This window comes from Dama dama, chromosome 7 (genome assembly GCF_033118175.1).
Source record: "Dama dama isolate Ldn47 chromosome 7, ASM3311817v1, whole genome shotgun sequence".
Taxonomy (NCBI): Eukaryota; Metazoa; Chordata; class Mammalia; order Artiodactyla; family Cervidae; genus Dama; species Dama dama.
In genome coordinates, this window is record NC_083687.1 from 14,934,208 (window position 1) to 14,962,057 (window position 27,850).

The 27,850-nt window shown below is 40.3% G+C and overlaps 1 protein-coding gene across 1 annotated transcript; it reads right to left on the reverse strand.

Moving 5' to 3' along the window:
* Positions 1-1,356: 1,356 nt before the first annotated feature.
* GLO1 (glyoxalase I) lies at positions 1,357-27,752 on the reverse strand. Its single transcript, XM_061146617.1, has 6 exons — positions 27,578-27,752; positions 10,511-10,593; positions 7,734-7,874; positions 6,863-6,930; positions 5,862-5,951; positions 1,357-2,837 (listed from the first exon to the last, which is right to left on the reverse strand). Exons 1-6 carry the CDS (start codon positions 27,659-27,661, stop codon positions 2,749-2,751), a joined length of 555 nt encoding a protein of 184 aa, XP_061002600.1. The 5' UTR covers positions 27,662-27,752; the 3' UTR covers positions 1,357-2,748.
* Between the last annotated feature and the right edge of the window lie 98 nt (positions 27,753-27,850).

Below are 27,850 nucleotides of genomic sequence, written 5' to 3' on the forward strand. Positions count from 1 at the left end.
GTTCTGAATATTTAATCTCACCCTGTTGCAGTTTCTGTTTGCCTCTTCAGAAGCCCTCATTTGCTCCTGTATTCTGGAAATCTCAGTTTTGATGCAGCATCCACCTAATGCAGGTAACTCAGATAAATATGACCAATCCAAGTCAGAATGGCCTCATTCCCTCTGGCGATCATCAGAGCCAGGCGAGTGACCTGATCCCAGTTTTAAGACATGAAGAGAATTCTGTTGATGAGCTTTGAGAAAGGTTTTACACTCATTACAGACACCAAAGGTTATTTTCTTTCACTGAACATTGTTTATACAATGACACCTGGAATCATAGTAGGGGTTTTTTGATCAAGTATTATTTGCACCCCCAACTCCCCAAATTGCTGAGAATGACAGTTTGGGAAAGATAGATAGTAGAAAACCACAATACTTGTTATTTCTGAACCCTCTCTCAACCCATTCCAGAACCTCTGAAGTGTTTGTTATATCCAACAGAATTGGGTCTTTTCTTATTGTCAGCAGTATGCATGTTTACTGATACAAAACTCTTCACAAGCAGTTGTGTTGCTGAGGAATAGTTACATACACTGTACACAATCCTGGTGAGAATGCTGCATGGGGAAGCTCTAAGTGATTTTCTCTCAGCCATCAGCTCCTATTCAGACCATCTGTGTTATAACTGAGTCCCAGGCTTAGCTGTGTAGGCTTCCTGAGAGACTGATTTGTTTTACATTGACAGTGAGCTATACAGCCTTGCTGTCCAGTCATGGAAAGCAAGAAAATTTCTTGTGCTCTAATTCATCCTTTCATGTCACCACTGCTCAGGTAAATTAATTTAGAAGTAAGTTGTCCTAATCCCTAGCAAAGCCTGGTGATACAACACATATTTTGTCAACATATCTAAGGATGAACTTCAAGAATAATCAAGGGCTATCTTTTTGGCAAGTTTTACTTAGCAGGCAGAGAAGACTTCTTTCTGTGGGAATAAGGTTTAAATGATTAAATTTATGAATCTAATAACCCTCCCATTAGGGGAAGCTTATTTATGAATCTAATAACCCATTAACCCAAAATGTACTAGCATTGCCTAACCACAAGTCACTTTTGACATTTCACCTTTCTTCTCTGCACTTTTTCTATCAAAATCCTTCACCCTTATCTCCTTTCCTCTTCTCATCTTCCACACTCTTCATTATTCATAGAAACTATGTGCTTTGCTGGATGTAGAGAATTACAAACTATTCCCAGTTCTCGATGAGTCTGCAAGCCCCTTCAAATCCCTACAGTACTCCTCAAGGGCAGTTTGTAGTTTAGCTTTTTTTTTAAGAAAGAATGTACAGGATAGAAGTTAACAAAGTAAGCATAGTCTTATCTAAAATTTTATTTTATTTCAGTCTGTGAGTACTGCCACTTGTTCAAATTGCTCACATAAACCCATACCATCCAAAAAGGAAATATAAAATGCTTCTAACAGCGTAAGCACAGTTGGCATGGCCTATCCACAGGTCTTCCACTAGTGTCCGCACACACACAAAAATCTACATGGAGTTAAGCCACAAACTGGATGTTCTTATTATCTGTGCCATAAGAAATTTTCAACATCAGTTTGGTTTTAAAAACCCATCAAATATCAGTCATGGCAAGGAAGATCACTGAGCTGATTTCTGATAACTAAGTTATGTTATCACTGAACGTAATTTATCCTACATGATTACTGGCATGCGGAAGACCTTGGGGTAGGGGCTCTTCACAAGTAACACAAGCATCACTTGCACAGGGACGGCCGGGCATTCCCAGAGCAGCCGTGTGCTCCTGACTTCCTCCACTGCTTCTTCCTCACCATGGTACGCAAGGCTCCAAAGCTGAGAGGGCAATGCTCAAACTCACTGAAGGTTTTTGCAAAGAAGACTAATGAAGGAGATGTTGTGAGGTACTAATTTTTGAGGTACAGCTAAATGCTAAAAGTGATGATGATAATGAGATTTTGAGTACTTGAGCCTATTTATATTGCCTTGGATTCATTAATTTTGCATGTTAACCTGCTTTCTATCTCACAGGACACTGTGGAGGATTAAGTGAGATAAAGTATGTGACAGTCTAGTTTGTGTCTGCATAACCACTATATAATATTCTCATCCTCCTCCCCATCCCCAAAGAGACTAGTCCTTGAACTTTCAGAATACTCTGTAAAGAAGAAATTAGCATTTCTACCTGCATCCGTGTCAGCATGATTCTAAATTTCTCCCAAGAGTCACTTCTCTTTTGTAAAATAAACTTTATACTATTTGAAATATATGTGAAGCTTCATTTTTGTTCAGGGTTTTTAACTTCCCATTGTGAAAAGTTACTTCTGAGGAACTGAAACCCCAGAAGGTAACCATAACAAAAACATGTTCAGTGTTTTTTTTTTATTTTAAATGATGGTTCAAAGGCAGACTTGTAGACTTGTATCTCTTCAGGAGATGGAAGGCAAATGCAGCCTCTGAAGGGAACTGTTCTAATTATTGTCCAAAAAAGTAAAGTTATACAACTATATTCAAGGACATAAGACAAGGCACTACATTAAAACTAGGGTGACTGAACAGTTAGGGGGAAACAGCTGAAACAGGAAAGGGAGATAGATTTAAGAATAATCTGAATTGGGACAAGGATCCATCAGTCCTGAATGCTTCTGTTATCTGAATATCTTGAATCACATGATTTCCTGTTTTACTTTCTACAATGTCTCCACTGAAATTTCAAATCAGCATTCTCACAGAACTAAATAATAGTTATCATTGTGTTGGGATTCAAAATTTCAATCCAGTAACCATCAGGATCTTGAATAAATGCCAGGCCTTTCATTTTACCTGTAAAACAAAATAATTTTCATTATTTGAGAGACCTAAAATAAATAAATAAATAAAAATTTAAAATAACTTTTATTAGTTCAAATTTTATTTTGCATTTTAATTAATTACATTATTTTGTTTATAGTTTTAATTTTAAAAAATCCTATTGTTGGTGTGGCCCAGATGCATGATTTTCAGAAAGACACGTTTTATCTTCTACACATAGCTATAAACCAACTATCATGAAATAAACAGCAGGACTGGCTATATCTTGTAGGTATCAGGTATCTACTTTACCTGCACAATATAACTTCATGCAACTAGTGGAGTAGTCACAGAAACTGTCTTATTTTAAAGAGGAAAAAGAAAATAGACAGGTGCTTAAGGGAGCCGGGAGCATGGTGTATCTAGACAGCCAAGGGACCCAGATGCTTGGTCATACACTATTCTGTGTAACCCAAGCTGTGCCAATCAGATTCTTTCTCCCAGGACCTCATAACTGGGACTGAGAGGTTAATAGGTCTAGAAGTAGAGTTGTTCGCTTAAATGGAAAAAGTGTGACCTCAGAAATTTATTTTGGTACCAAGATGCTGAATTAGTTTGACTCCTATCTCTGGTTCCTCTCCTCAAGATCAATTTCAGTGGAACACAAATAAAAAAATGGGGGGGGGGGGGCGGGGGAGAAAGTACAACGCCTCTGATGTGACAGCTGGGGAGAGAAATGGTAGGGGTGAGGTGGTGACCACTTTAAGCCGCTTTGTGTGGACGGGGGTTCTTGCGGCCGGAACGCAGGGCAGTCCCTCGCAGCTGCCGAGAATAAACAAGGGGTTTTGCTGGTTTGGCTCTTGCCTCTCCCAGGGCCTCAGGCCTCAGCACCTACTTCCACAGAACGGGGGGTCTGAACAACTGGTTCAGATGTCCTCGGGAGTGGGCAAGGGCAGAAAAACAGGTGGGGACCAACTGATCTCCCGGAGGTTACACTTCCCATACATCCAGGGTTAGAGAAAAACAATGCCAGAAGCATCTCCTACAAATACTATGTCAGGGACAAAGGGGGAAAAGGATATGACTACAGAATGTGAAGTATTTGTCTTAACTCTTATTTTCTCTCTCTGCCCTGCACATGTCCCTGAGATCATTCGGATTTTTAAGAACCGAGGTCTGGTCTTCCCCCATTCACACTGCCTGATGGTTGGAATATCTAATAGTTTCAGTTAAAAAAAAAAAACAACCCACCCCCTCTCCCAGCCAAATCTCTGAGACCAAAATAATAAGAATTTGAGGAATATAACTATAAAACAAACAATGGATTATAGATTCTAACTGAAGAACAAATATGAGACTGATGGACCAAGAACTACTGAAATATGTAAAAGCAATGTGGAATATTAAATAAAACCAATATGAAATAAGAAAATATTAAAGGACGTCAGCAAAAATTAGAAATCAAAATTATAATGAAGTGAAGAAAAGTGAAAGTCACTCAGTCGTGTCCAACTTTTTGTGACCCCATGGACTGTAGCCTTCCAGGCTCCTCTGTCCATGGAATTCTCCAGGCAAGAATACTGGATTGGGTAGCCATTCCCTTCTCCAGGGGTCTTCCCAACTCAGGGATCGAACCCAGGTCTCCTGCACTGCAGGCGAATTCTTTACTGTCTGAGCCACCGGGGAAGCCCAAGAATACTCGAGTGGGTAGCCTATCCCTTCTCCAGGGGATCTTCCAGACCCAGGTATCAAACTGGGGTCTCCTGCACTGCAGATGGATTCTTTAACAGGTGAGCAATATAAAAGGAAGTCAGCAAAAATTAGAAATCAAAATTATAATAGCTGAAATAACACAATAGATGAGAATACAAAAGACAAATATAAGAACAGATACATCTGAGGAAAAATTAACTAATTGGTATGCCAGTTTGAAGAAATCCCCAGAAGGAAGTCAAGGACAAACAAAACAAATATAAAAAGTTTCTAGGACAAAACAGAAGAAAATATACAAAGGAACACAAATCAGCAGATTTTTCAGCAGCAACACTGGATGGGAAAAATAGGACAACAGATTTGTATTTTCAAGACTGAAGGAAAATAAACCTAAGGTTTTATAGACAACAAAACTGTCATTCATATATATAAAGGCATGGTTCTGGGGTATATGGAATGCCTCAAGAGTTCTGCCTCACAAACCCTTTGAAAGCAGTTTTGGTTGAGGTACTTAATAAAGAGACAGAAAAATCCAAAAGATGTTACAGCAAGAGATATATGGAGAAAAAATATATACCTTTACATATTTATTATCTTAAAAAAACAAGCCAAAAAAAAAAATAAATCAATACTATCCCAACCTGGGTATAGTAAGATAATGGAGGTAGAAGGGAGCAAGTTCTTGTCTTAGTGGGGAGGATGATTTTTGGATATAAAATCTCCTAATTGGGGAAAAAAAAAAAAAAAAAAGGATGGAAATGAAACAGTGAAATATTCCAAGTGAAAATTTTAAAAAATAAATTAGGATGGCAAAAATAGATCTAAATAAAATAATTATAATACATGTAAATCCAACAAAATCCAGATACATACTATTATCAAGAGACATACCTAAATCATAAGGACATGCAGAAGTTGTAAAAGGATGGAAAAGAAAAACCAGACAATTATGAACTGAACAGACTTGCTGTAGTTACATTAACAGCAGAAGAAACAGACTTTAAGGAACTTAGTTTTTGGGTGGCTAGAGAGCCCTGAGATAGTAAAAGCTGGTGCTCACCAAGACAAGGGCAGGGCTGAGGGGTGGAGAGGCAGCCTCGGTCCTCGATGGCTCTCCAGATCCTGTGATTAGTCCCATGTGAAGCCACCTTCGACGCGGCCTTTCAGTTTCCTAAGATAACTAAGTGTTCTTCCAATCATTTCTCTTCTTTCCTTAAGCTGGTTCGAGTAGGATTCAAAGTCACTTGCAACCAAAAGGTTTAACTACAACAGGACCCTCTCTGAGTGCTGAGTAAATGTTACAGAACTAAAGAGAGGCCTGAAGAGAACAAGTAGCAGACTCACCATCATTAGGTTTCTTCACAAATTTGACTCCCAGTTCTTCAAATCTTTTACAAGCACCATGAACATCGGGAACAGCAATTCCAATGTGACCTTAGGTAAAACCGCCCCCAAAACAAGGCAGAGAGAAAGAAGGAAAAATTACAACAGGGTATCCATGTGCCACAAGTGGCTTCCAAAACTAGTTAATTTCAAAACACAAGGCATCTGTAAACAGGCTGAATCAAGTTGGTTCAAAACCTATAAAATATTAAAGAACAAGAATCTAAGTGGCTGGGTATAATAATTAGTTGCTCTAAATTATAAATTATTTGACATAAGCCCAATATTTGCTCATAAATAGTTCATCAATCTGTTAAGAATAACCTACTTCAAAAAACAGCATCCATTTATTCATGCTTAATAAGCTAATTGTTGATAATGACTATATACCAGTCCTTTAAACTGATAACCCTGGCATTTGATTGAGAGATTTTAGATTAAGGCAGAAGTATATGCTAGCAGAAATTAGGATTATTATTAACCATCATTTTTGGTTTTGTTTTTTAATTAAAAAGTCTACTGGAAATACACTAGAGACTGAAAAGTGAAACCATGGTAAAAAATTAAATGTAAAGTTTAGACTGACATGATGAAATTATACTCCTAAATAAAATTAGGCTTCCTTGGTGGCTTAGATGGTAAGGAATCCACCTGTAATGCAAGAGACAGAAGTTCAATCCTTGGGTCAGGAAGATGCCCTGAAGAAAGGAATGGTTACCCACTCCAGTCTTCTTGCCTGGAGAATTCCACAGACAGAGGAATTAGTCCTCTGTCTAATTCCATAGGGTTATAGTCCATAGGGTTGCAAAGAGTTGGACACAACTTACATGTGGAAAATAAAAATAGCCATACTAACAAAAATCTAAAAATTAATGTTTTAGATTGCTTATAACCATAAATAGGTGCACAATGCAAAATCACAAAACCATAAAAGTGTATTATACACAAGTAGGCAAACATACCAAATCCTCGAGGGTCTGAATTGCCACTGTGGTAACTCTGGGTCTCATCATCTTCTGTGCCCCAATTGCTACAAATGGAGAAAAAACATAATTCTAAGTGACCTAGAGAACAGAAATTCTGAAAAGAAAGCTGCAACAATCTTTGAAATCTTTCCATATATATATATGCCACTTAATATCCTCGGTCTAACCTCTGCTACTGTAAACATTAAGTTTTCAACAACAGAAAGAGCCAATAGGCAAAGAATGATAAACTAGACTAAGGAGACAATAAAACTAGGCATCTGGATAAGAATAAAAATGATAATAATAGCAACTATCATTCATTGTGCTATGTACTTCATATTTCATGAAGCCCTCAAAACAGCTGCATGGGTTAGATATGAGTATCTCCATTTTATAAGTGAGACTGCCACTTAGGGAGGTGGTATAACTTGATCGGGGTCACAGAGCTATCATCAGAGGCAAGACTCAGGCCAGGTCTGTCTGATTCAGGAGACACATGAAATAGCACACCCTGTTTTGTTAATTTTTAAAGACTGCACAAAAACAGCATAAAGAATAAAATAGAAAGGAGAATGCCTATGACAATCTCAGTTGTAGTACCCAAACATTCATTAACTACAGTTTGACAAACATCTTGCTATTTCATTATTATATTCTCTGCAAATGATCTCATTTGCCCTAGTTGCACCATAAGAACAATACAAAGATCCATGAAAAAATACTCAAAGATATTGTTACAAATGGAAAGTGGTTAGATAGACCCAGTTTGAATTAAGCTGGTAAGTAAGGGGGAAAAGTTTTTTAAAAAAAAAAAAGCTTTCAAAAAAATGTAGAATATATAAACAAAATAAAGACTCATACTTACTGTGTCAGTTCAAGTGTAGCTTTTCTGGAGAATACCCATGCTACTTTTTCATCTTTATCTTTTGGGATGTCATTTTTATCCTCATAAGCCAAGAAATAGAGTGAAAATTTCATGGTGGGGAAATCAAGTTTCTGGAGTAGTCTGAAATTAAACAACAACAAGCCTGACTCAACTTACAGGAAAAGTTGATTAATACTAAAATCAACAATGACAATATTCAAGTTCTACTGAGAATAAGAACAGTACACAGTGAGCCTGTTTTAATACAATAAGCAAGGAAAAATCAATAAAAAAGACTAATTAAAAAACTTATCTGTAAATATAAGTGAAATTTAAAAAATTTAAATGTAAACTCATAATTCATCAGTTCTTCAAATACAATGAAAATTAGCTGGATTTATGGTACCTGTTTATAAGTGTCAAAAGATATCTTCAAAAGAAAATTTTATTTTTTGGTGAAAAATATAATGTCTCACACCTTTCAGATATATGGCATTTGGTTAAACAAAATAAATTTATTGAGTTCTTACTGTGCCAAAACTCCTAGGAAGATAAATTGAGGATAGGTGTTAACAGAGGACAGATTAATATAACAGAAGACATGAATGTCAATAATAAAGTGGCTGAGAGTATCAAATACTGCAGAAAGGTCAGACAGGATTAAGTCTGAGGAGAGGTGAGTAGATACAGAAAGGTCCTGTGGGGGCAGTTTCACCAGCACGCACGGCAGAAGCCGGAGAATGGGGGTGAGCCAGGGGGTCTATCTGTACAGACAGTCGTAATGATGGGGTGGACCGCAAGAGAGCAGAGAGCAACAATTATCCTACAACAGAGGAGACTTAAGTTTCTTTTGTAGGTTGAAAAGAGCAATGGAAAAGGAGAGACTGATTGTGAGAGTAAGTGCATGAATTCCGCACCCTGAGGTTCTGCAGAAGATCCAACAAAGCTGTGGCTTCGAAAATGAACTTAGAGAGTGCAATGTTATTCTGCAAGGAGTAGGGTAGAATGAGGATACACACAGTATAGTTTTCTTTAGCTTATGGAGGGTTAAATGCTCGAAGATGACCTCCTTCAACACCAGTAAGAGGGAATGACTGAAGCACAGCAAACGAAAAGTTTCTAGAGTTCTGTTCCAAATCTTCTACTTATTACTGCTATGTAATATGCCTTGGCCCACTAAGATCTACACATTGACTCGTCACAAATAACTCTTACTCAAACATGTTTATGATGAAGTGCCAAACAACTCAAATACTCCAATCACAAAAAACTGTCTCTACACCTACCAAAGCAGACGGCACAAGCTCTTACAGACCAATAGAATGGAACACGTGAATCTGTGGCACACCGCTCTTCTCAGCACAGCCCATCTTTTACTACAACGTCAAACTGTACTCTATTTCTGTTAGTCGCTCAGTCGTGTCTGACTCTTTGTGACCCCATGGACTGTAGCCACCAGCCTCCTCTGTCCATGGGATTCTCCAGGCAAGAATACTGGAGTGGATTGCCATTTCCTTCTCCAGGGGATCTTCCCGACCCAGGGATCGAACCTGGGTCTCCTGCATTGCAGGCAGATTCTTCACCATCTGAGTACTTTATTTGGGGCTCTTTAAAAATAATGTCAACACTGGAGTTGACTGGACCTGGATTCAAATTCCACCTCTGCCACGCTCCCACTGTGGGATTTGGTGCCGTAAGTTAATGCCTTTAAGCTTTGGTTTCTTCCTTTCCATGTAAAATGGAAACATAGGCTATCTCATAAGCACATTGTGAAGACTGAATGAAAGAACATATAAAGGGCCTGGCAAATAGCAGATGTTCAATATATTTGTTTCATTATGTCCTTTAAATATGTCATGGTGGTTTAGTAGCTAAATCGTGTCTGACTCTTGTGAACCCGTGAACTGTAGACTGCCAGGCTCCTCTGTCCATGGGATTCTCCAGGCAAGAATACTGGAGTGGGTTGCCATCTCCTTCCCCAGGAATCCAACCCATGTCTCCTGCATTGCAGGCAGATTCTTTACCAACTGAGCTAAATGCAAAACCACTTTTTCTGGAAAGAATGATAAGAAACTGTTAACAGCAGTGATCTTTGAAGAGAACCAGGAGAGGTAGGCTGTTATTTTTCACTTTGTATTTCTCAGAAGCAGTCAGATTTTCTAAACATAGACATATACTGTATTACTTGACGTTTTCTCTTAATGTCAATGAAGGTTATCTAGGCAGTAAGGTAAAGATCATTTTATTCTGCATGTATCTATACTACCAGAAATAAATAAAAACTCTCATATTATTTAGGGAAACAATTGAGAAAAGCAAGTATGTTGAAGGTATCAGATCAATGAATATTACTTATTTGGAAAAAGAGAACATATCCTATAAAATGGGACAGATAGTCAACTTTAGGTAAAATCAATAAATTTCTAAGTAATATGTTTTTATAGCTATATCTTTTCTGAAGTAAACAGAGGCTAGGAGTGGTCATAACATCAAAATGGTCTGGGCACGTTAAGGATTTAACTGGCAGCTCTCACTGAGAAGGGAGTTAGAGAAAATGCAAGCATTGGTGTCCTGCTGCCCAGTGAACCTGGCTGGGAGAGAGGAGAGGAACCTGACGGAAGCTCTGGCCAGTCAAGCCTAGTCCCAGACTCCTGGCCAAAATCACTTTTGTGACCTTTGAAGCAAACTTTAATCTATTTTAAAAATAGATCTGAAAACATTGCCTGTATTTGCAAAGCTATGTATTTAAACATCACAGGTACCAACAGTTTACTTACGTCATTCCAAGAATTCTCGTATAAAAATCCAGTGACTTCTTAGGATCCTTAATTCGCAGCATGGTCTGCTGCAAGAGAAAATCCTAAGGGAAAACAGTATGTATTAAACACCTTTAATTTCTACTACTTGTTACCAACATTAGCTTTGCTTTCCGTAATAAGATACCAACAGTTCACCACTGCAATCCCTTAGTCCATCATGGCTTTCTTATTGCTTCTGTTCAGTCCATAAAAGCTATGCTCAAATTTGTGTAGCTTGGTCAAAGAGTTCAGTTTTTAAAATTTTTTTCTTGTGCCAAGATTTTGTGCCAAGTGCTGTAAAACAAGTTCAACAACCCTGTTTATCCGATCCCTATTTCTATTCTATCCTAAAATCTTTTTAAGCAGCGATCTGGGTCTCAAGAATCCTAAAGAGTTCATACTCATTGACCAAGATAATGCCCTTCTAAAAATCTATCTTAGGAAATAATTAGAAACTTTGACAAAGATTTATGTATAAAGACATTCATCACAGCATTTACATAGTAACTATGTGCCAAATACTGTTCTAAATGATTTACAGAAATTAACTTATATTTCACAACAACCCGCCTTATGATATGTATATATATATATAATAAATGTATTATACCATCCCCATTTTACTATTGAGAAAGTAACTGGCAGAGAAAAAAAAAAAAACCTCAGTCCAGTTTGGTTCCAAAGTCCTTGCTTTCCACCACCTTGCTAAACTGCTTCTAACAATGAAGAAATAGATAAACTAGTTGTTGTTGCCTAGCTGCCAAGTCGTGTTGGACTCTGCAACCCCATGGACTGCAGCCCACCAGGCTACTCTTCCGAGGGGTTTCCCAGGCAAAAATATTGGAGTGGGTTGCCATTTCGTTCTCTAGGGGATCTTCCTGACCCAGGGATTGAACCTGCGTCTCCTGCTTTAACACAGGCATAATATAATATATAAAGACATTTAAAATGCTGTTTCAGAAGTATGTTAGACATACATACGATATTATGACATACATGTTATATGTCAATTTTATCTCAATAAAGATGGCAAAAACAGTTTAGAAGATGGAAAGATATACCACTTTTCTGATTGAGAAGACTTAATAAGATAAATACATTATTTCTAGGAAAACACAGATTAATATAAATTCCAAAATCATTTAGCCTTAAAAAAGTCTATATGTGGCAAAAAGATTAACAAATATATTCAATGTTAGTGGATTTATTCATAAAAATAAAAGCATATAAATCCTTTGCTGCCAAAGTATTATTTGGATGATATTTAAAAAAACAAGCAGGGTTTGCTTTTTATAAAATGATTTAGTTATTCTATGCTCAGGTAACAGTTTTCTTTTTACCACCAAAATATTCTGTTAACTCTCTGTAACAGAATGTTAAACCACTCTGTTACTCCTGATAAACACTCAAATGATTTTGGGGAAAAGTTTCCTTAAAAGTTACTAAACATCACTGTTTATTGCTATTGTTTTAAAATATTGTTTGAAATAAATATATCCTGTGTCTAAAAAAAGACTTGTGCCTAAAAGTTGATGTCTTATCTCATGGGACAGTTCTTAACTTTGTCTCTCCCTTTGGTTGTTCAGTCGCTAAGTCGTGTCCAACCCTTCTGCAACACCATGGACTACAGCCTGACAGGCTCCTCTGTCTTTGGGATTTCCCAGGCAAGAATACTGGAGTGGGTTGCCATCTCCTTCTCCAGGGGATCTTCCCAACCTAGGGATCGAATCCTCATCGCCTGCATTGCAGGTAGATTCTTTACCACTGAGCCCCCAGGGATGTCTTTCCCTTATTATGCTCTAAATTCAGAACAGTAAAAGATGTCTTTTTGTGAGAGTTGGACTGTGAAGAAAGCTGAGCGCCGAAGAATTGATGCTTTTGAACTGTGGTGTTGGAGAAGACTCTTGAGAGTCCCTTGGACTGCAAGAAGATCCAACCAGTCCATCCTAAAGGAGATCAGTCCTGGGTGTTCATTGGAAGGACTGATGTTGAAGCTGAAACTCCAGTACTTTGGCCACCTCATGTGAAGAGTTGACTCATTGGAAAAGACCCTGATGCTGGGAGGGACTGGGGGCAGGAGGAGAAGGGGACGACAGAGGATGAGATGGCTGGATGGCATCAGCGACTCGATGCACATGAGTTTGGGTGAACTCTGGGAGTTGGTGATGGACAGGGAGGCCTGGTGTGCTGCGATTCATGGGGTCACAAAGAGTTGGACACGACTGAGCCACTGAACTGAACTGAACTGATGCTCACAAAGTTTCAGGCTTTCTGGGAAGACTGCCAGGCAACAAAGATTTGCTCCTTTGCCTTGCAAAAAGAAAGAATAATAGAAATAATCAGTCTTTTGCAGGAGTGGGAGAGGGCAATCTCCAAATTTAATTAAAACTACTGTGCAAAAATGTTAAGGGTACAATCAGGGATGTTTCTAGTACATGTACTATGTACTACAATATAATTTTGACAAAACTATAAAAAGTGGAGCTGGGGAGTGAACCAAAGGATCAAGGCCAAGGTCCCTTTGAGCACTTCTAAATGGACTTTTTTTGGTATAAGATGTGAACATAGGTAAAGCTTCACTTTTTACCTATGAAGGTCCAATGGCTCCAGCACTATTTGTTCAAAATATCTATCCTTTCTCCACTGAATTACTTTTGCATCTCTGTGAAAACTTTGTTGGGTTTTTATTAGTGAGTTTATTTCTGGGTTCTACTCTTTTCCACTGATCTGTATCAGTTGTAACTTACCACAGTCATTTGGCATCATCATAAAATGGTTTGATTGAAGTGTAGAAACCTTATCTCTCCTTATATCCCTTTACTCTCTCCGATTAATAACTGTCTTAAAATACTTCCACTGCTGGGCCAGGGTGGAATGCTAGGTTTTCCATGTTTCTCCAGTGAAAACAGCACGAGGGGAAAGATTGTTACTGCCTGGCAAGACGAAACCATTGCTCCCTACTTAAGTCTTCTCTGACGTCACCTTATTATAGCCAGTTGGCTAGAAGGCTAAACTCCCCACTCAGCCTCTGCTGGCACAGGTGTGGCTGAGGCCACTGTTTTTTTCTATGGGGTTTGGTTGTAGTAGACCACTTGTTGTCTAAAAGTTTTCTGACTTATCAGGAAATACTGTGTATTTCCTGGTCCTGTGGCTAGAGAGAGTAGGCATTCATTGGGCTTTTTGTGTGTGTGCATCCATGGGCATTTCCAAATTGCTAGCTTCTTTAGCTCTAAGTCTGGGCTATATGAGGCAGAGAGAAAACCCAGGAAACTTACTGCCATGATGTTCCTAGGGTTTCAAAGTCCCTACCCAATCTGTCTTCTTCTCTCTGCTTTTCAGAGTCTTTCTATTTTTGTTTTATAAAAGCATATCTCATTTTATTGCACATCACTTTGTTATGATTCACATAGTTGTTTTTTTTTCCCCAAATTGAAGGTCTGTAACAACGCTGTGTCCAACAAGGCTATCAGTGACACTTTTCCAACAGCATTTGCTCACTTTGTATCTCTGATCACTTTCTGGTAATTCTCACAATACTTCAAGCTTTTTTTATTACATTTGTTATGATGATCTGTGATCAATGATCTTTGATGCTATTATTGTGATTGTTTTGGGGTGCCATGAACCACATCCAAGCTTCCCTGGTGGCTCAGATGGTAAAGCATCTGCCTGCAACGCGGGAGACCCGGGTTCAATCCCTGGGTCAGGAAGATCCCGTGGAGAAGGAACCACAGCCATACTAGATGACAAACTTAATTGAAAGGCATTGTGTGTGTTCTGACTTCTCCACTGACAGACCACTGGCCCATCTCTCTCCCCATCCTCAGGCTTCCCTATTCCCTGAGACACGATACTGAAATTAGATCAATTAATAACTGTGCAATGGTATCTAAGAGTTCAAATGAAAGGAAGAGTTCCATGTCTCTTATTTTAAGTCGAAAGCTAGAAATAATTAAGCTGAGTGAGGAAGGTATGTCAAAACCTAAGACAGGCTGAAAGCTAGGCCTCCTGCACTGAGTTAGCCAAGCTATGAAGACAAAGAAAAAGTTCTTTAAGGAAGTTAATAGTGCTACTCCGGTGAACACACAAATGATAAGAAAGTAAAACAGCCTTATTGTTGACATGGAGAAAGTTTTAGAGATCTGAATAGAAGATCAAACCAGTCACAACATCCCCTCAAGCCAAAGCCTGATCCAGAGCAAGGCTCTCTCTCCCATTCTAGAGGGCAGAGAGAGGTGAGGAAGCTACAGAAGCAAAGTCTGAAGCTATCAGTGGTTGGTTCATGAAGTTTAAGTAAAGAAGTTAGTTCCATAACATAAAAGTGCAAGGTAAAGTAGCAAGTGCCGATGTAGAAGCTGCAGTGAGTTATCTGGAAGATCTAACTAAGATAATGAACGAAGGTGGCTACAATAAACAACAGACTTTCAATGTAGATGAAACAGCTTTCTACTGGAAGAAGATGTCATCTAGGACGTTCACAATTAGAGAAAAGTCAATGTCTTCAAAGCTTCAGAGGATAGGCTCATTCTTTTATAGGAGCTATAACAGCTAGTTACTTTAAGTTGAAGCCAATGCTCATTACCATTCTGAAAATCCTAGGCTTCTTAAGAATCATGCTGAATCTCCTCTGCCTGTGCTCTTTATAAATGAACAATAAAGCCTGGATGATAGCATATCTGCTTACAACATGGTTTACTGAAAATTTTAAGCCCACAGTTGAGACTTACTGCTCAGAAAAAAAAATAAGATTCCTTTAATATATTTACTGAAAATGCACTCGGCCGTCTAAGAGCTCTGACAGAGGTGAACAATGAGATTAATTTTGTTTCCGTGCCTGCCAACACAACATCCATTCTGCAGTCTATACATCAAGGAGTAATTCTTTATTCTCAAGACTTATTCTTTTTTTCATTGATTTATATTAGTTGGAGGCTAATTACTTTACAATACTGTAGTGGTTTTTGCCATACATTGACATGAATCAGCCATGGATTTACATGTATTCCCCATCCTGAACCCCCCTCCCGCCTCCCTCCCCATCCCATCTCTCTGGGTCATCCCAGTGCACCAGCCCTGAGCACTTGTCTCATGCATCAAACTTGGACTGGTGATCTGTTTCACAATTGATAATATACATGTTTCAATACTATTCTCTCAGATCATCCCACCCCCGCCTTCTCCCACAGAGTCCAAAAGTCTGTTCTATACATCTGTGTCTCTTTTTCTGTCTTGCATATAGGGTAATCGGTACCATCTTTCTAAATTCCACATATATGCGTTAGTATACTATATTGGTGTTTTTCTTTCTGGCTTACCTCACTCTGTATAATGGGCTCCAGTTTCATCCACCTCATTAGAACTGATTCAAATGTATTCTTTTTAATGGCTGAGTAATATTCCATTGTGTATATGTACCATAGCTTCCTTATTCATTCGTCTGCTGATGGGCATCTAGGTTGCTTCTATGTCCCGGCTATTACAAACAGTGCTGCGATGAACATTGGGGTGCACGTGTCTCTTTCAGATCTGGTTTCCTTGGTGTGTATGCCCAGAAGTGGGATTGCTGGGTCATATGGCAGTTCTATTTCCAGTTTTTTAAGGAATCTCCACACTGTTCTCCATAGTGGCTGTACTAGTTTGCATTCCCACCAAGAGTGTAAGAGGGTTCCCTTTTCTCCACACCCTCTCCAGCATTTATTGCTTGTAGACTTTTGGATAGCAGCCATTCTGACTGGCATGAAATGGTACCTCATTGTGGTTTTGATTTGAGTTTCTCTAATAATGAGTGATATTGAGCATCTTTTCATGTGTTTGTTAGCCATCTGTATCTCTTCTTTGGAGAAATGTCAAGACTTATTCTTTAAGAAACACATTTTGTAAGGCTATAGCTGTCATAGATGATTCCTCTAACGAATTTGGGCAAAGTAAATTGAAAAACTTCTGGAAAGGCTTCCCCATTCTAGATGCCATCTAGAACATTTGGGATTCATGGGAAGAGGTCAGAATATCAACATTAATAGGAGTTTGAAAGAAGCTGACTGCAGCCCTCATGGATGACTTTGAGAGGTTCAAGGCTTCAGCGGAGGAAATAACTGCAGATGTGGTGGAAATAACAAGAGAACTAAAATTAGAAGTGGATCCTGAATGTGTGACTGAATAGGTGCAACCTCAGGATAAAAGTTTCAATCTTGCATTAGCTAAATTTTCAGCAATTTTTATACTTCTTTGTCTGAGCTGTGTGTTCTGGTCTTAATAACAGCGAGGCCAACTCTCCATGGAGCCTATCAACTCTCTCTCCCAATGAATTTTCAAATGTGACGCATCACCCCCAGCAAAAGGTCTTCTTCAGGTTCAACTAAGCATTCAGAGTCACAAGACAATTATAGGCTAGAAGGCTCTCAGTCAGGAAAACACAGTTTGCCAACAGAGCGGTGTTAGGTGTCTCTCTTGAGCAAGAGTTTGGAAAATAATCTATACAGCTCAGGTGCAGGGAGAAGATCCACATTAGGGCAGGAGTGGGAATCACCCTGGTGTAGAAGCCCTATGCACCACAGAAGGCCACCATCTCTAGTAGCAACTCCACAGGCACAGCTTTCAGAATTTTCACATGGGACAGTTATAAGAGTCACTGAATTCAGGCAAACCCAAAGCTATATTAGATATTTATAATTCTCCCTTTGCAGATGCAACCTTCCAGTGAAGTTATTTCTACCAAAAGCAACATTGCCAAGTAGCAAATAGCATTTTCCTGGGAAACAGAGCTAGAGATAACCAAAGGTCAGATTCTTATCAAGGGGAAAAAGCCTAACTTTTTACCCCTAGGTGTCACATCTCCTATGAAATAGAAATGGATAAAGTTTTGCTTTTTCCTGACTTTAAAAAAAAAAAATCACAATTGCCTTCTGTGAAAGTTCATTCTGGAAAAAGAAGTGTATTTGAGGGGAAGATTATTTACTATGTGACAGCTGGAGCACATGGCTGATATACAATATGGTATGATACATTTTTTCTTTACTATCTTTTTCCTACTATTACTTCTCTGATTCAACCTATGTCAGAAAGTAACAGTTGTTTCAGAAAATAATTCAGCCACTTCCTCTACACTTATTGTCTTATCTAAATTGATTTCATGTGGTTCTTTCCTTTTTCTCAACAGCTAACTACATACTGCAAGTATACTTAACCTACAAATAAGGAAGACAAAAACAGCTAGGAGACACAAAGGAAATTAGTTTTGTTTGATTCATATCAATGTATGACAAAACCCACTGGAAAAAAAAAAAATAATAATAATTAAAAAAAATAAATAAATAAATAAAAAAAAAAGAAAAAAAAAAATAAAAAAAAAATAAAAATTACCTATGGTATTTGTAAACATACCTGCACCTGACTACTCTTACAACAAATAAGAGAAACAGGAATATCCTAGAAGCCTTCAGTATCATGAGGCCTTTCAAATCTCATGCAAAGGGAAAAAAACATACATAAGTGTGAAAGAAATATTAATAATTCTTCAGAGGCAATGTGGTTCAAATGCTGGCTCTATCACTGTTACCCTCAGTAAATCATTACTTTTTTTTTTTTAATCATTACTTTTCTTGAACATCAGTTTTCACATCTTTAGAATGGAAGTAATAATGGTTTTCAGCTCTTAGGGCTGAGTTGGAAAATAAATGGGAAAACGCATGTAAGTGCTTAGCAGAGTTCTGTCTCAGAGTAAGTTACTCCACTTACTATTGCTCTTGTTGTTATTATTATAAAATATAACCCAGAATTTCTACTACCAACTACTGTTTTTTATTCCCAAGTCTGTATTCCCTAGCCCATACCCCTAACCTCAGGTCTGGATTTACATCTCCATCTGTCTACTCGACATTTCCGCCTGAGTCAAATATGAAATTAATCACAGCTCAAATAAACACTCCTTCTATTAATACATCCCCCTCAGGGAATGTCTCTAGAATCCCTTGATCCAAAGTCTTTATCCTTCTGGAATCTTTCTCCTTGCCTTTCCAATGACCACTACTACCTTGCTCATATCTTCACTACTTCCTGCCTGGACAACTGTCAAAACCTCCCTGGAGGGACTTCCCTGGTTGGTCAAGTTGGTCAGGAGTTCGCTTTCCCGTGCAGGGGGTGGGGTGTGATTCTGGTTGGGAAGCTAAGACCCCCACATGCCTTGTGGCCAAAAGAACCAAAACATAAAAACAGAAGCAATATTGTAACACATTCAGTAAAGACTTTGGAAGTGATCCACATTTAAAAAAAAAAAAAAGAAGCCTCCCGGGTCTGTCTGCTGCTTGAGAGCTTACCCAAATGCAATCCAGAGTGATGCATAACACTACCAGAATTCCAATAACACTACCAGACTGAGCTTTCTATAATAAAACCCAGTTATGTCATTTCTGGGTTAAAGATCAGAATTTCAATGGTGCCTTACAGGTTTAAGAAGAAAATCCCCAAAGCAAGCACATACAGTTGTTGCATACTTCTCTAACTTCATCTTTTGTCATCACTCCACTAAACTAGTCATCTTAAATGGTTCTGATTTCACACTCTTAGCAGTTAAAAAAAAAAGAGCATGCACCCACCATTTTTAAATATATTAAAAATATATTTGCCAAACGAAAATCTTCGCAGGATGAGAAAAATGAACCAAGTGGGAATGTTCATCTTTTGTCTGAGAATCCCAGTGATTGCTTTGTGAACCTCACCATTAACTCCCACTGCCTTATAACTTTAGTCTCGTTGTATACTTGCAGGTCCCTGCATCGGTGTCTATTGTCACTGTGCTTTTATATAAACTACAGTTCTCTCTGTCGAGAACAGTCAATTCATCCACCTGGCCACTGTCCTTATTCTTTCCTTTCCGTTTTTCTTCCCTCAATCCCTGCACCCAATTCTACCTAGCTACCTCCTTTGTATTCGGTAAACCCCAACTTAAGTGTCACTAGTTATTCTTGCCTTGAGAAGCCCATGAACAGTAAGAAAAGGCAAAAAGATAGGACACTGAAAGATGAACTCCCCAGGTTGGTGCATACGCAATATGCCATTGGAGATCAAGGGAGAAACAACTCCAGAAAGAAAGAAGAGACAGAGCCAAAGCAAAAACAACACCCAGTTGTGGATGTGACTGGTGATGTAACGTCCGATGCTATAAAGAGCAATATTGCATAGGACCCTGGAATGTTAGGTCCATGAATCAAAGCAAATTGGAAGTGGTCAAAGAGGAGATGACAAGAGTGAACGTCGACATTCTAGGATCAGCGAAATAAAATGGACTGGAATGGGTGAATTTAACTCAGATGACCATTATATCTACTACTGTGGGCAAGAATCCCTTAGAAGAAATGGAGTAGCCATCATAGTCAACAAACAGTCTGAAATGCAGTAGTTGGGTGCAATCTCAAAAACAACAGAATGAGCTCTGTTTGTTTCCAAGGCAAACCATTCCATATCGCAGTATTCCAAGTTTATGCCCCGACTAGTAAAGCTGAAGAAGCTGAAGTTGAATGCTTCTATGACCTACAAGACCTTCTAGAACTAACACCCCAAAAAGATGTCCTTTTCATTATAGGGGACTGGAATGCAAAAGTAGGAAGTCAAGAGCTACCTGCAGTAAGAGGCAAATTTGGCCTCGGAGTACGGAATGAAGCAGGGCAAAGGCTAATAAAGTTTTGCCAAGAGAATGCACTGGTCATAGCAAACACCCTCTTCCAACAACACAAGAGAAGACTCTACACATAACATCACCAGACGGTCAATACCGAAATCAGACTAATTAAATTCTTTGCAGCCAAAGATGGAGAAGATCTATACAGTCAGCAAAAATAAGACCAGGAGCTGACTGTGGCTCAGATCATGAATTCCTTATTGCCAAATTCAGACTGAAATTGAAGAAAGTAGGCAAAACCACTAGGCCATTCAGGTACGACCTAAATAAAATCCCTTATGATTATACAGTGGAAGTGACAAATAGATTCAAGGGATCAGATCAGATAGACAGAGTGCCTGAAGAACTATGGACAGAGGTTTGTGACACTGTACAGGAGGCAGGGATCAAGACCATCCCCAAGAAACAGAAATGCAAAAGCAAAATGGCTGTCTGAGGAGGCCTCACATACAGCTGAGAAAAGAAGAGAAGTGAAAGGCAAAGGAGAAAAGGAAAGATATGTCCATTTGAATGCAGAGTTCCAAAGAATAGCAAGGAGAGATAAGAAAGCCTTCCTCAGTGATCAATGCAAAGAAATAGAGGAAAACAATAGAGTGGGAAAGACTAGAGATCTCTTCAAGAGAATTAGAGATACCAAGGGAGCATTTCATGCAAAGATGGGCTCAATAAAGGACAGAAATGGTATGAACCTAACAGAAGCAGAAGATATTAAGAAGAGGTGGCAAGAATACAAAGAACTATGCAAAAAAGATCTTCATGACTCAGATAATCATGATGGTGTGATCACTCATCTAGAGCCAGACATCCTGGATTGCAAAGTCAGGTGGGCCTTAAGAAGCATCACTACAAACAAAGCTAGTGGAGGTGATGGAATTTCAGTTGAGCTATTTCAAATCCTAAAAGATGATGCTGTGAAAGTGCCACACTCAATATGCCAGCAAATCTGAAAAACTCAGCAGTGGCCACAGGACTGGAAAAGGTCAATTTTCACTCCAATCCCAAAGAAATGCAAGGCCAAAAATGCTCAAACTACCGCACAATTGCACTCATCTCACATGCTAGTCAAGTAATGCTCAAAATTCTCCAAGTCAGGCTTCAACAATACATGAACCAAGAACTTCCAGATGTTCAAGCTGGATTTAGAAAAGGCAGAGGAACCAGAGATCAAATTGCCAACATCCCTTGAATCATCGAAAAAGCAAGATAGTTCCAGAAAAACATCTACTTCTGCTTTATTGACTATGCCAAAGTTTGATTGTGTGGATCACAATAAACTGGAAAACTCTTAAAGAGATGGGAATACCAGACCACCTGACCTGCCTCTTGAGAAATCTATATGCAGGTCAGGAAGCAAAAGTTAGAACTGGACATGGAACAACAGACTGGTTCCAAATCGGGAAAGGAATACGTTAAGGCTGTATATTGTCACCCTGCTTATTTAGAGTACATCACGAGAAACACTGGGCTGGAGGAAGCACAAGCTGGAATCAAGATTGCTGGGAGAAATATCAATAACCTCAGATATACAGATGATACCACCCTTATGGCAGAAAGCAAAGAACTAAAGAGCCTCTTGATGAAAGTGAAAGAGGAGAGTGAAAAAGTTAGCTTAAAATTCAACATTCAGAAAACTAAGACCATGGCATCTGGTCCCATCACTTCAGGGCAAATAGATGGGGAAACAATGGAAACAGTGAGACTTTATTTTGGGGGGGGCTCCAAAATCACTGCAGATTTTGACTGTAGCCATGCAATTAAAAGACACTTGCTCCTCGGAAGAAAAGTTATGACCAACCTAAAACAGCATACTGAAAAGCAGAGACATTACTTTGCCAACAAAGGTCTGTCCAGTCAAAGCTATGGTTCTCCCAGTAGTCATGTATGGATGTGAGAGTTGGACTATAAAAAAAGTTGAGTGCCGAAGAATTGATGCTTTTGAACTGTGGTTGGAGAAGACTCTTGACAGTCCCTTGAACTGCAAGGAGATCCAACCAGTCCATCCTAAAGGAAATCAGTCCTGAATATTCATTGGAAGGACTGATGCTGAAGCTGAAACTCCAATACTTTAGCATCTGATGCGAAGAACTGATTCATTGAAAAGACCCTGATGCTGGGAAAGATTGAAGGCGGGAGAAGGGAACGACAGAGGATGAGATGGTTGGGTGGCATCACTGACTCGATGGACATGAGTTTCAGTAAACTCCAGGAGTTGGTGATGGACAGGGAGGCCTTGCATGCTGCAGTCTATGCGATTGCAAAGAGTCGGACACGACTGAGCGACTGAACTGAAGTGTCACCAACACTGAAAGTATTCCCTGACCTCCTCATCTACCACTCAGATGGGAAGGGACTTCAAGTAACTGTATCAAAGAGGACTGACAGAGACAGTAAAAAGAATGTCAGGAGATCACTACTTGGGGAAAGAAGCATTTGGCGTTTTGAAGCAAGTTAGTAAGTCTGCCCGGGATGTGGTGCAGCTGTATTCTTTGGTCTGCCTCTATGACAAAGACGCAAATGATCAACAAACAAGGTGACCGTCTACCACTGCTCTTTCTTTTCCAAACCAGGTCCTCATCACTTTTCTCACCTTTTAGGTGTCCTCATCATCTCTACGCCTATAGATCTCTCCAATCTATTCTATAGAATGATCTGAATCCCTCAATGGTTCCCCATAACTACACGAAATTCAGTTTTCTTAGAAGTGACACTCCAGGCTCTCTCCAAGACCTGGCTCCAACCTACCATTCCAGTCTTCTCTGCTGCTGCTGCTAAGTCGCTTCAGTCGTGTCCGACTCTGTGTGACCCCATAGACGGCAGCCCACCAGGCTCCCCCATCCCTAGGATTCTCCAGGCAAGAACACTGGAATGGGTTGCCATTTCCTTCTCTAATGCGTGAAAGTAAAAAATGAAAGTGAAGTCGCTCAGTCGAGTCCGACTCTTCACGAACCCATGGACTACAGCCTACCAGGCTCCTCCATCCATGGGATCTCCCAGGCAAGAGTACTGGAGCGGGGTGCCATGGCCTTCTCCCCAGTCTTCTCTACCACTGCTTAAATAACTTGAACCAAAAACACATAACTCATTTCTCCAGAACACGTTTCACACTGCATCTTTTTGTCACCTCACCACATTTTTGCTCAGATGTCTCCTCCACCTAGAAGCCCTCCCATGCAACCATCTCCTGTGTGATGCTGGGATCCCATTTATCTTTCAAGGTCTAGGCTCAGCCCCGTCTTCTGCTTGACTCACTCCCTGATATCCACAGTTGAAATACAACCTTGAATTTTATTGCTTTTCATAGTTTAGAGATCATGGATACATTTTATCCTTACAGCAGCTCTGTTTCTGCTGCTTTTACAAACTCCACGCAAGTGTCCTGCTAAGAACATTATGGCCAATGATAGAATTAAGGATTCAAACGTAGGTCTTCAGCCTCCAAATACCCTTATTATACATCATACTACATATGCTACTCACCTGGGGTCTGACATCCTGGAGTGTGAAGTCAAGTGGGCCTTAGGAGGCATTATTACAAAAAAGCAGGTGGCAGCAATGGAACTCTAGCTGAGCGATTTCAAATCCGAAAAGATTATGCTGTTAAAATGCTGCACTCAAAATGTTAGCAAATCTGGAAAACTCAGCAGTGGCCACAGAACTGGAAAAGGTGAGTTTTCATTCCAATCCCCAAGAAGGGGGATTCTTTGGTAATGCCAAAGAATGTTCAAACTACCATACAATTGCACTCATTTCACATGCTAGCAAGGTTATGCTCAAAATCCTTTAAGATATGCTTCAGCAGTACCCCCAAGAACTTTGAGATGTACCAGCTGGGTTTAGAAAAGGCAGAGGAACCAGAGATCAAATTGCCAACAATCATTGGATCATGGAAAAAGCAAGGGAATTCCAGAAAAAAAATCCATCCACTTCTGCTTCACTGACTACACTAAAGCCTTTCACTATGTGGATCACAAAAAACTCTGGAAAATTCTTAAGAGATGGGAATACCAGACCACCTTACCTGCCTCCTGGGAAACCTGTGTGTGGGTCAAGAAGCAACAGTTAGAACAGGACATGGAACAACAGACTGGTTCCAAATTGGGAAAGGAGTACAACAAGGCTGTATATTGTCACTCTACCTATTTAACTTACATGCAGAGTACATCATGTCAAATGCCAGGCTAGATGAATCCCAAGTTGGAATCAAGATTGCTGGGAGAAATATCAACAAACGCAGATATGCAGATGATACCATTCTAGTGGCAGAAAGTGAAAAGGAACTAAAGAGCCTCTTGATGAGGATGAAAAAGAGGAGAGTGAAAAAGCTGGCTTGAAACTCAATATTCAAAAAACTAACATCATGGCATCTGATCACTTCCCGGCAAATAGAAGGTGACAAAGTGGAAGCAGTGACAGATTTTATTTTCTTGGGCTCCAAAATCACTGTGGACAGTGACTGCAGCCATGAAAGTAAGACATTTCCTTGCAACGAAAGCTATGACAAACTTAGTGTGTGCTAAGTCACTTCAACATGTCCAACTTTTTGCAACCCTATGGATGGTAGCCCGCCAGGCTCCTTGGTCCATGGGATTCTCCAGGCAAGAATACTGGAGTGGGCTGCCATGCCCTTCTGCAGGGCCCCTTTCTGATCCAGGGAATGAACCCGTGTCTCTTTATGACTCCTGCACTGGCAGGCGGGTTCTTTGCCACTAGTGCCACAAACCTAAACAGCATATTAAAAAGCAGAGACATCTCTTTGCCAACAAAGGTCTGTATAGTCAAAGCTGTGGTTTTTCCATAGTAGTCACGTACGGATGTGAGAGTTGGACTATAAAGAAGGCTGAGTGCTGAAGATTTGATGTTTTCAAACTGTGGTGCTGGAGAAGACGTGAGAGTTCCTTGGAGATCAAACCAGTCAATGCTAAAGGAAACCAATCCTGAATATTCATTGGAAGGATTGATGCTTAAGCTCATGCTCCAATACTTTGGCCATGTGATGGGAGGAGCTGACTCTCTGGAAAAGACCTTGATGCTGGGAAAGACTGAATGCAAAGGAGAAGTGTGTGGCAGAGGATAAGATAATTAGACAGCATCAACAACTTAATGGACATAAATTTGGGCAAACTCTGGGAGATAGCAGAGGATAAGGAAGCCTGGTGTGCTGTAGTCCATGGGGTTGGAAAGAGTCAGACACGACTGGGCGACTGAACAACAAGAGATGCAACCCTTGAAAATCTCTATCTTCAGTGCTCCCACAGTGCTTTATAATTCCAATAGCATATGATCCCAGTTCCACCTTATGTTATGGTTGGTGTATGTTTGGTGCAGGAAGGAACTTCATCTTTTTGTTCATCTCAATATCCCCCAAGGTACCTATCATGCTCTTTACATATATCAGATGATCAATAATCACTGAATGTACACTTTCCTTTGTGTCAAGTTTCAAAACACTATAGTCAGTATCTAGACGCAGAACAGGGTGGAGACTAGGAGTGTGGGCTCTCCCTAGGCAAATTACTCAGCACCACTGTGCCATTGTCTACTTATATGTAACATGGAAATGAGTATGCCTTCCTCACACAGTTGTGAGGATTAAATGAAGTAATGGACTTAACAATGGAGAAGGGGATGGCAACCCACTCCAGTATTCTTGCCTGAGAATCCCATGGACAGAGAGGTCTGGTGGGCTACAGTCCATGGGGTCGCAAAGAGTTGGACACTACTGGGCGACTAAGCACACACACTTAACAAACCAGGGCCTGGCACAACTCAACACATACCAGCTGCTATTAATATTACATAGTCCATTTTATGTCCTCCATATGGTACCTCAAGAGTGAAAATGACTAATTCAAAAAAATAATTCCTTCAAATCAAGAGGAATCTACTTAAATTAAGAATCTGTAAATTAAGATCACAAGGGATAGTATTCAATCAATTTCATCAAGCTCTCCTTGGAATCTTTTTTTTTAATAGTCCAGTACATAAAATGTCCAGTTATCTTGGAAATTAATTTACGCTGAATAACTCAATTGGTATTATGTGAAATAACGAGGTATTTAACATTAAAGAGTGTAAAAATAAGGTAAGTGTGAGAGGAAATGTCTATATTTATTTCTTCCCCCTTAGTCTTGCAGTGACCAACATTTTTCCTTAGCTAAGTATTATCAGGTGCTAGTCAAAGGCTTTAACAATTAGAAGTGTTTGACTCTTCACCCTGAATGCAAAGAGCAAGCAGGGAATAAAGTCACCAACTGGTTTTAAAGGTCTGTACAAAGCATACACTCAATCTTCAAGGAATAAGAGCTTTTCCAGTCAAATGAATGCATACAAAGGCATTTGCAGACAGTGTGGAGTATGCTGGAGCAAACCCCGGAGTGGCTGCCCCGTCTGATCTTGACAAGGCCTGCAGGCACCACACCTGAGTGAGTTACACTGACTCTCAGTACAAACACGTTAAGCAAGCTGAAAAGCCTTCCTATGCAACCAGTTATTCCTCTCACTGGGTCTCAGTTGCAATAAGAGGATCAGTGAAGGAATTTCCATGACTCCCTTCGGATCTAAGCTCCAGGATTCTAACATCCCTCCTGTGGGGCACTAAGTCCAGGCAGAGAAGTGTCGCTGTGAACAACTGCAAAGGCCAATCCAAAGCGAAATTCTGGGCGCCGCTAAAGGCAGGAGCCATCAGATTGGTTTGGAGGAGTTAAACCCGGAGCCAGGGCAGTTACAGAAAAATGACTGGGACTTCCCTGGTGGTCCAGTGGCTAAGATCCTGTGCTCTCAACACAGGAGGCTCCCGATGGGATGGATCCCTGCTCAGAGAACTAGATTCCACACGCCACAACTAGGAGTTCGCCTGCCGCATCTAAGACACGGCGCAGACAATAAACTTTTTTTTTTTTTTTTTAAGAAAAAATAAAGAAAGAAACATCATCCAGGTTGGGAGAAGCCGGCACGTAGAAACCTTTGACCAAGACTTGAGTTCTGAAACTGCTCTTCTCACCGGTCAGGGCTATTGACCCGGGGAACACTCACAACTCACAGACAAGGGATCTGATCCTCGCTGAGTCAAGGTTTCAGGTTACCGTCCCAAATCGAACAAGTTAAAGCAAGCAGGGTCACAGTCTTTCAAACAACTTAGAAACGGATCCTCTCTCTGATCTCCTGTTGGGACACCCCTGGCCCTCTTCCCATCCCACTCCAATCCGTCCAAGAAGGGCGGAGCTGCAGCGGTGGCCGGATGAGGTTCGAGTCCAGAGTTCGAATCATCCAGCCCAAGCCGGGCCTGGTTGAGCCCGGGAACTGCTCCCTCTGGAGGCCCCAGCCGCGCCACGCAGAGGGGGCCCCAACTCGGGAGAATTAGGTTCTGCGCCCACCTTGGTGCTGGGGTCCGGGTCGGAGCAACAGCTGAGGGCAGCCTCGTCGGTGAGGCCGCCGGACGCGGGCTGTGGTTCTGCCATAGCCGCACTGCTGTATCACGCACGACGGTCCCGGGGAATGCAAGAGGTACCCACACTCCGCCGACTTAGAAGCGCTCTTCACCAGCGCCGGCGCGACTGCGCCCCGGGGGCGGGCGCCGCTGACTTCCAGCCAATCGCTTGCTGGAAAGGAAGTTGGCTTCCTGCTGATAGGGTCCCAGTTCCTCCGCC

Excerpts from the sequence above, each read along its gene's own strand:
- GLO1 (XM_061146617.1), bottom strand. The coding sequence starts at position 27,661 with ATGGCAGAACCACAGCCCGCGTCCGGCGGCCTCACCGACGAGGCTGCC. Across the intron at positions 5,952-6,862 it reads TTCAGACCCTCGAGGATTTG|GTCACATTGGAATTGCTGTT; the intron begins GTATGTTTGCCT and ends GTTTTACCTAAG. Across the intron at positions 2,838-5,861 it reads TGTGAAGAAACCTAATGATG|GTAAAATGAAAGGCCTGGCA; the intron begins GTGAGTCTGCTA and ends TTTGTTTTACAG.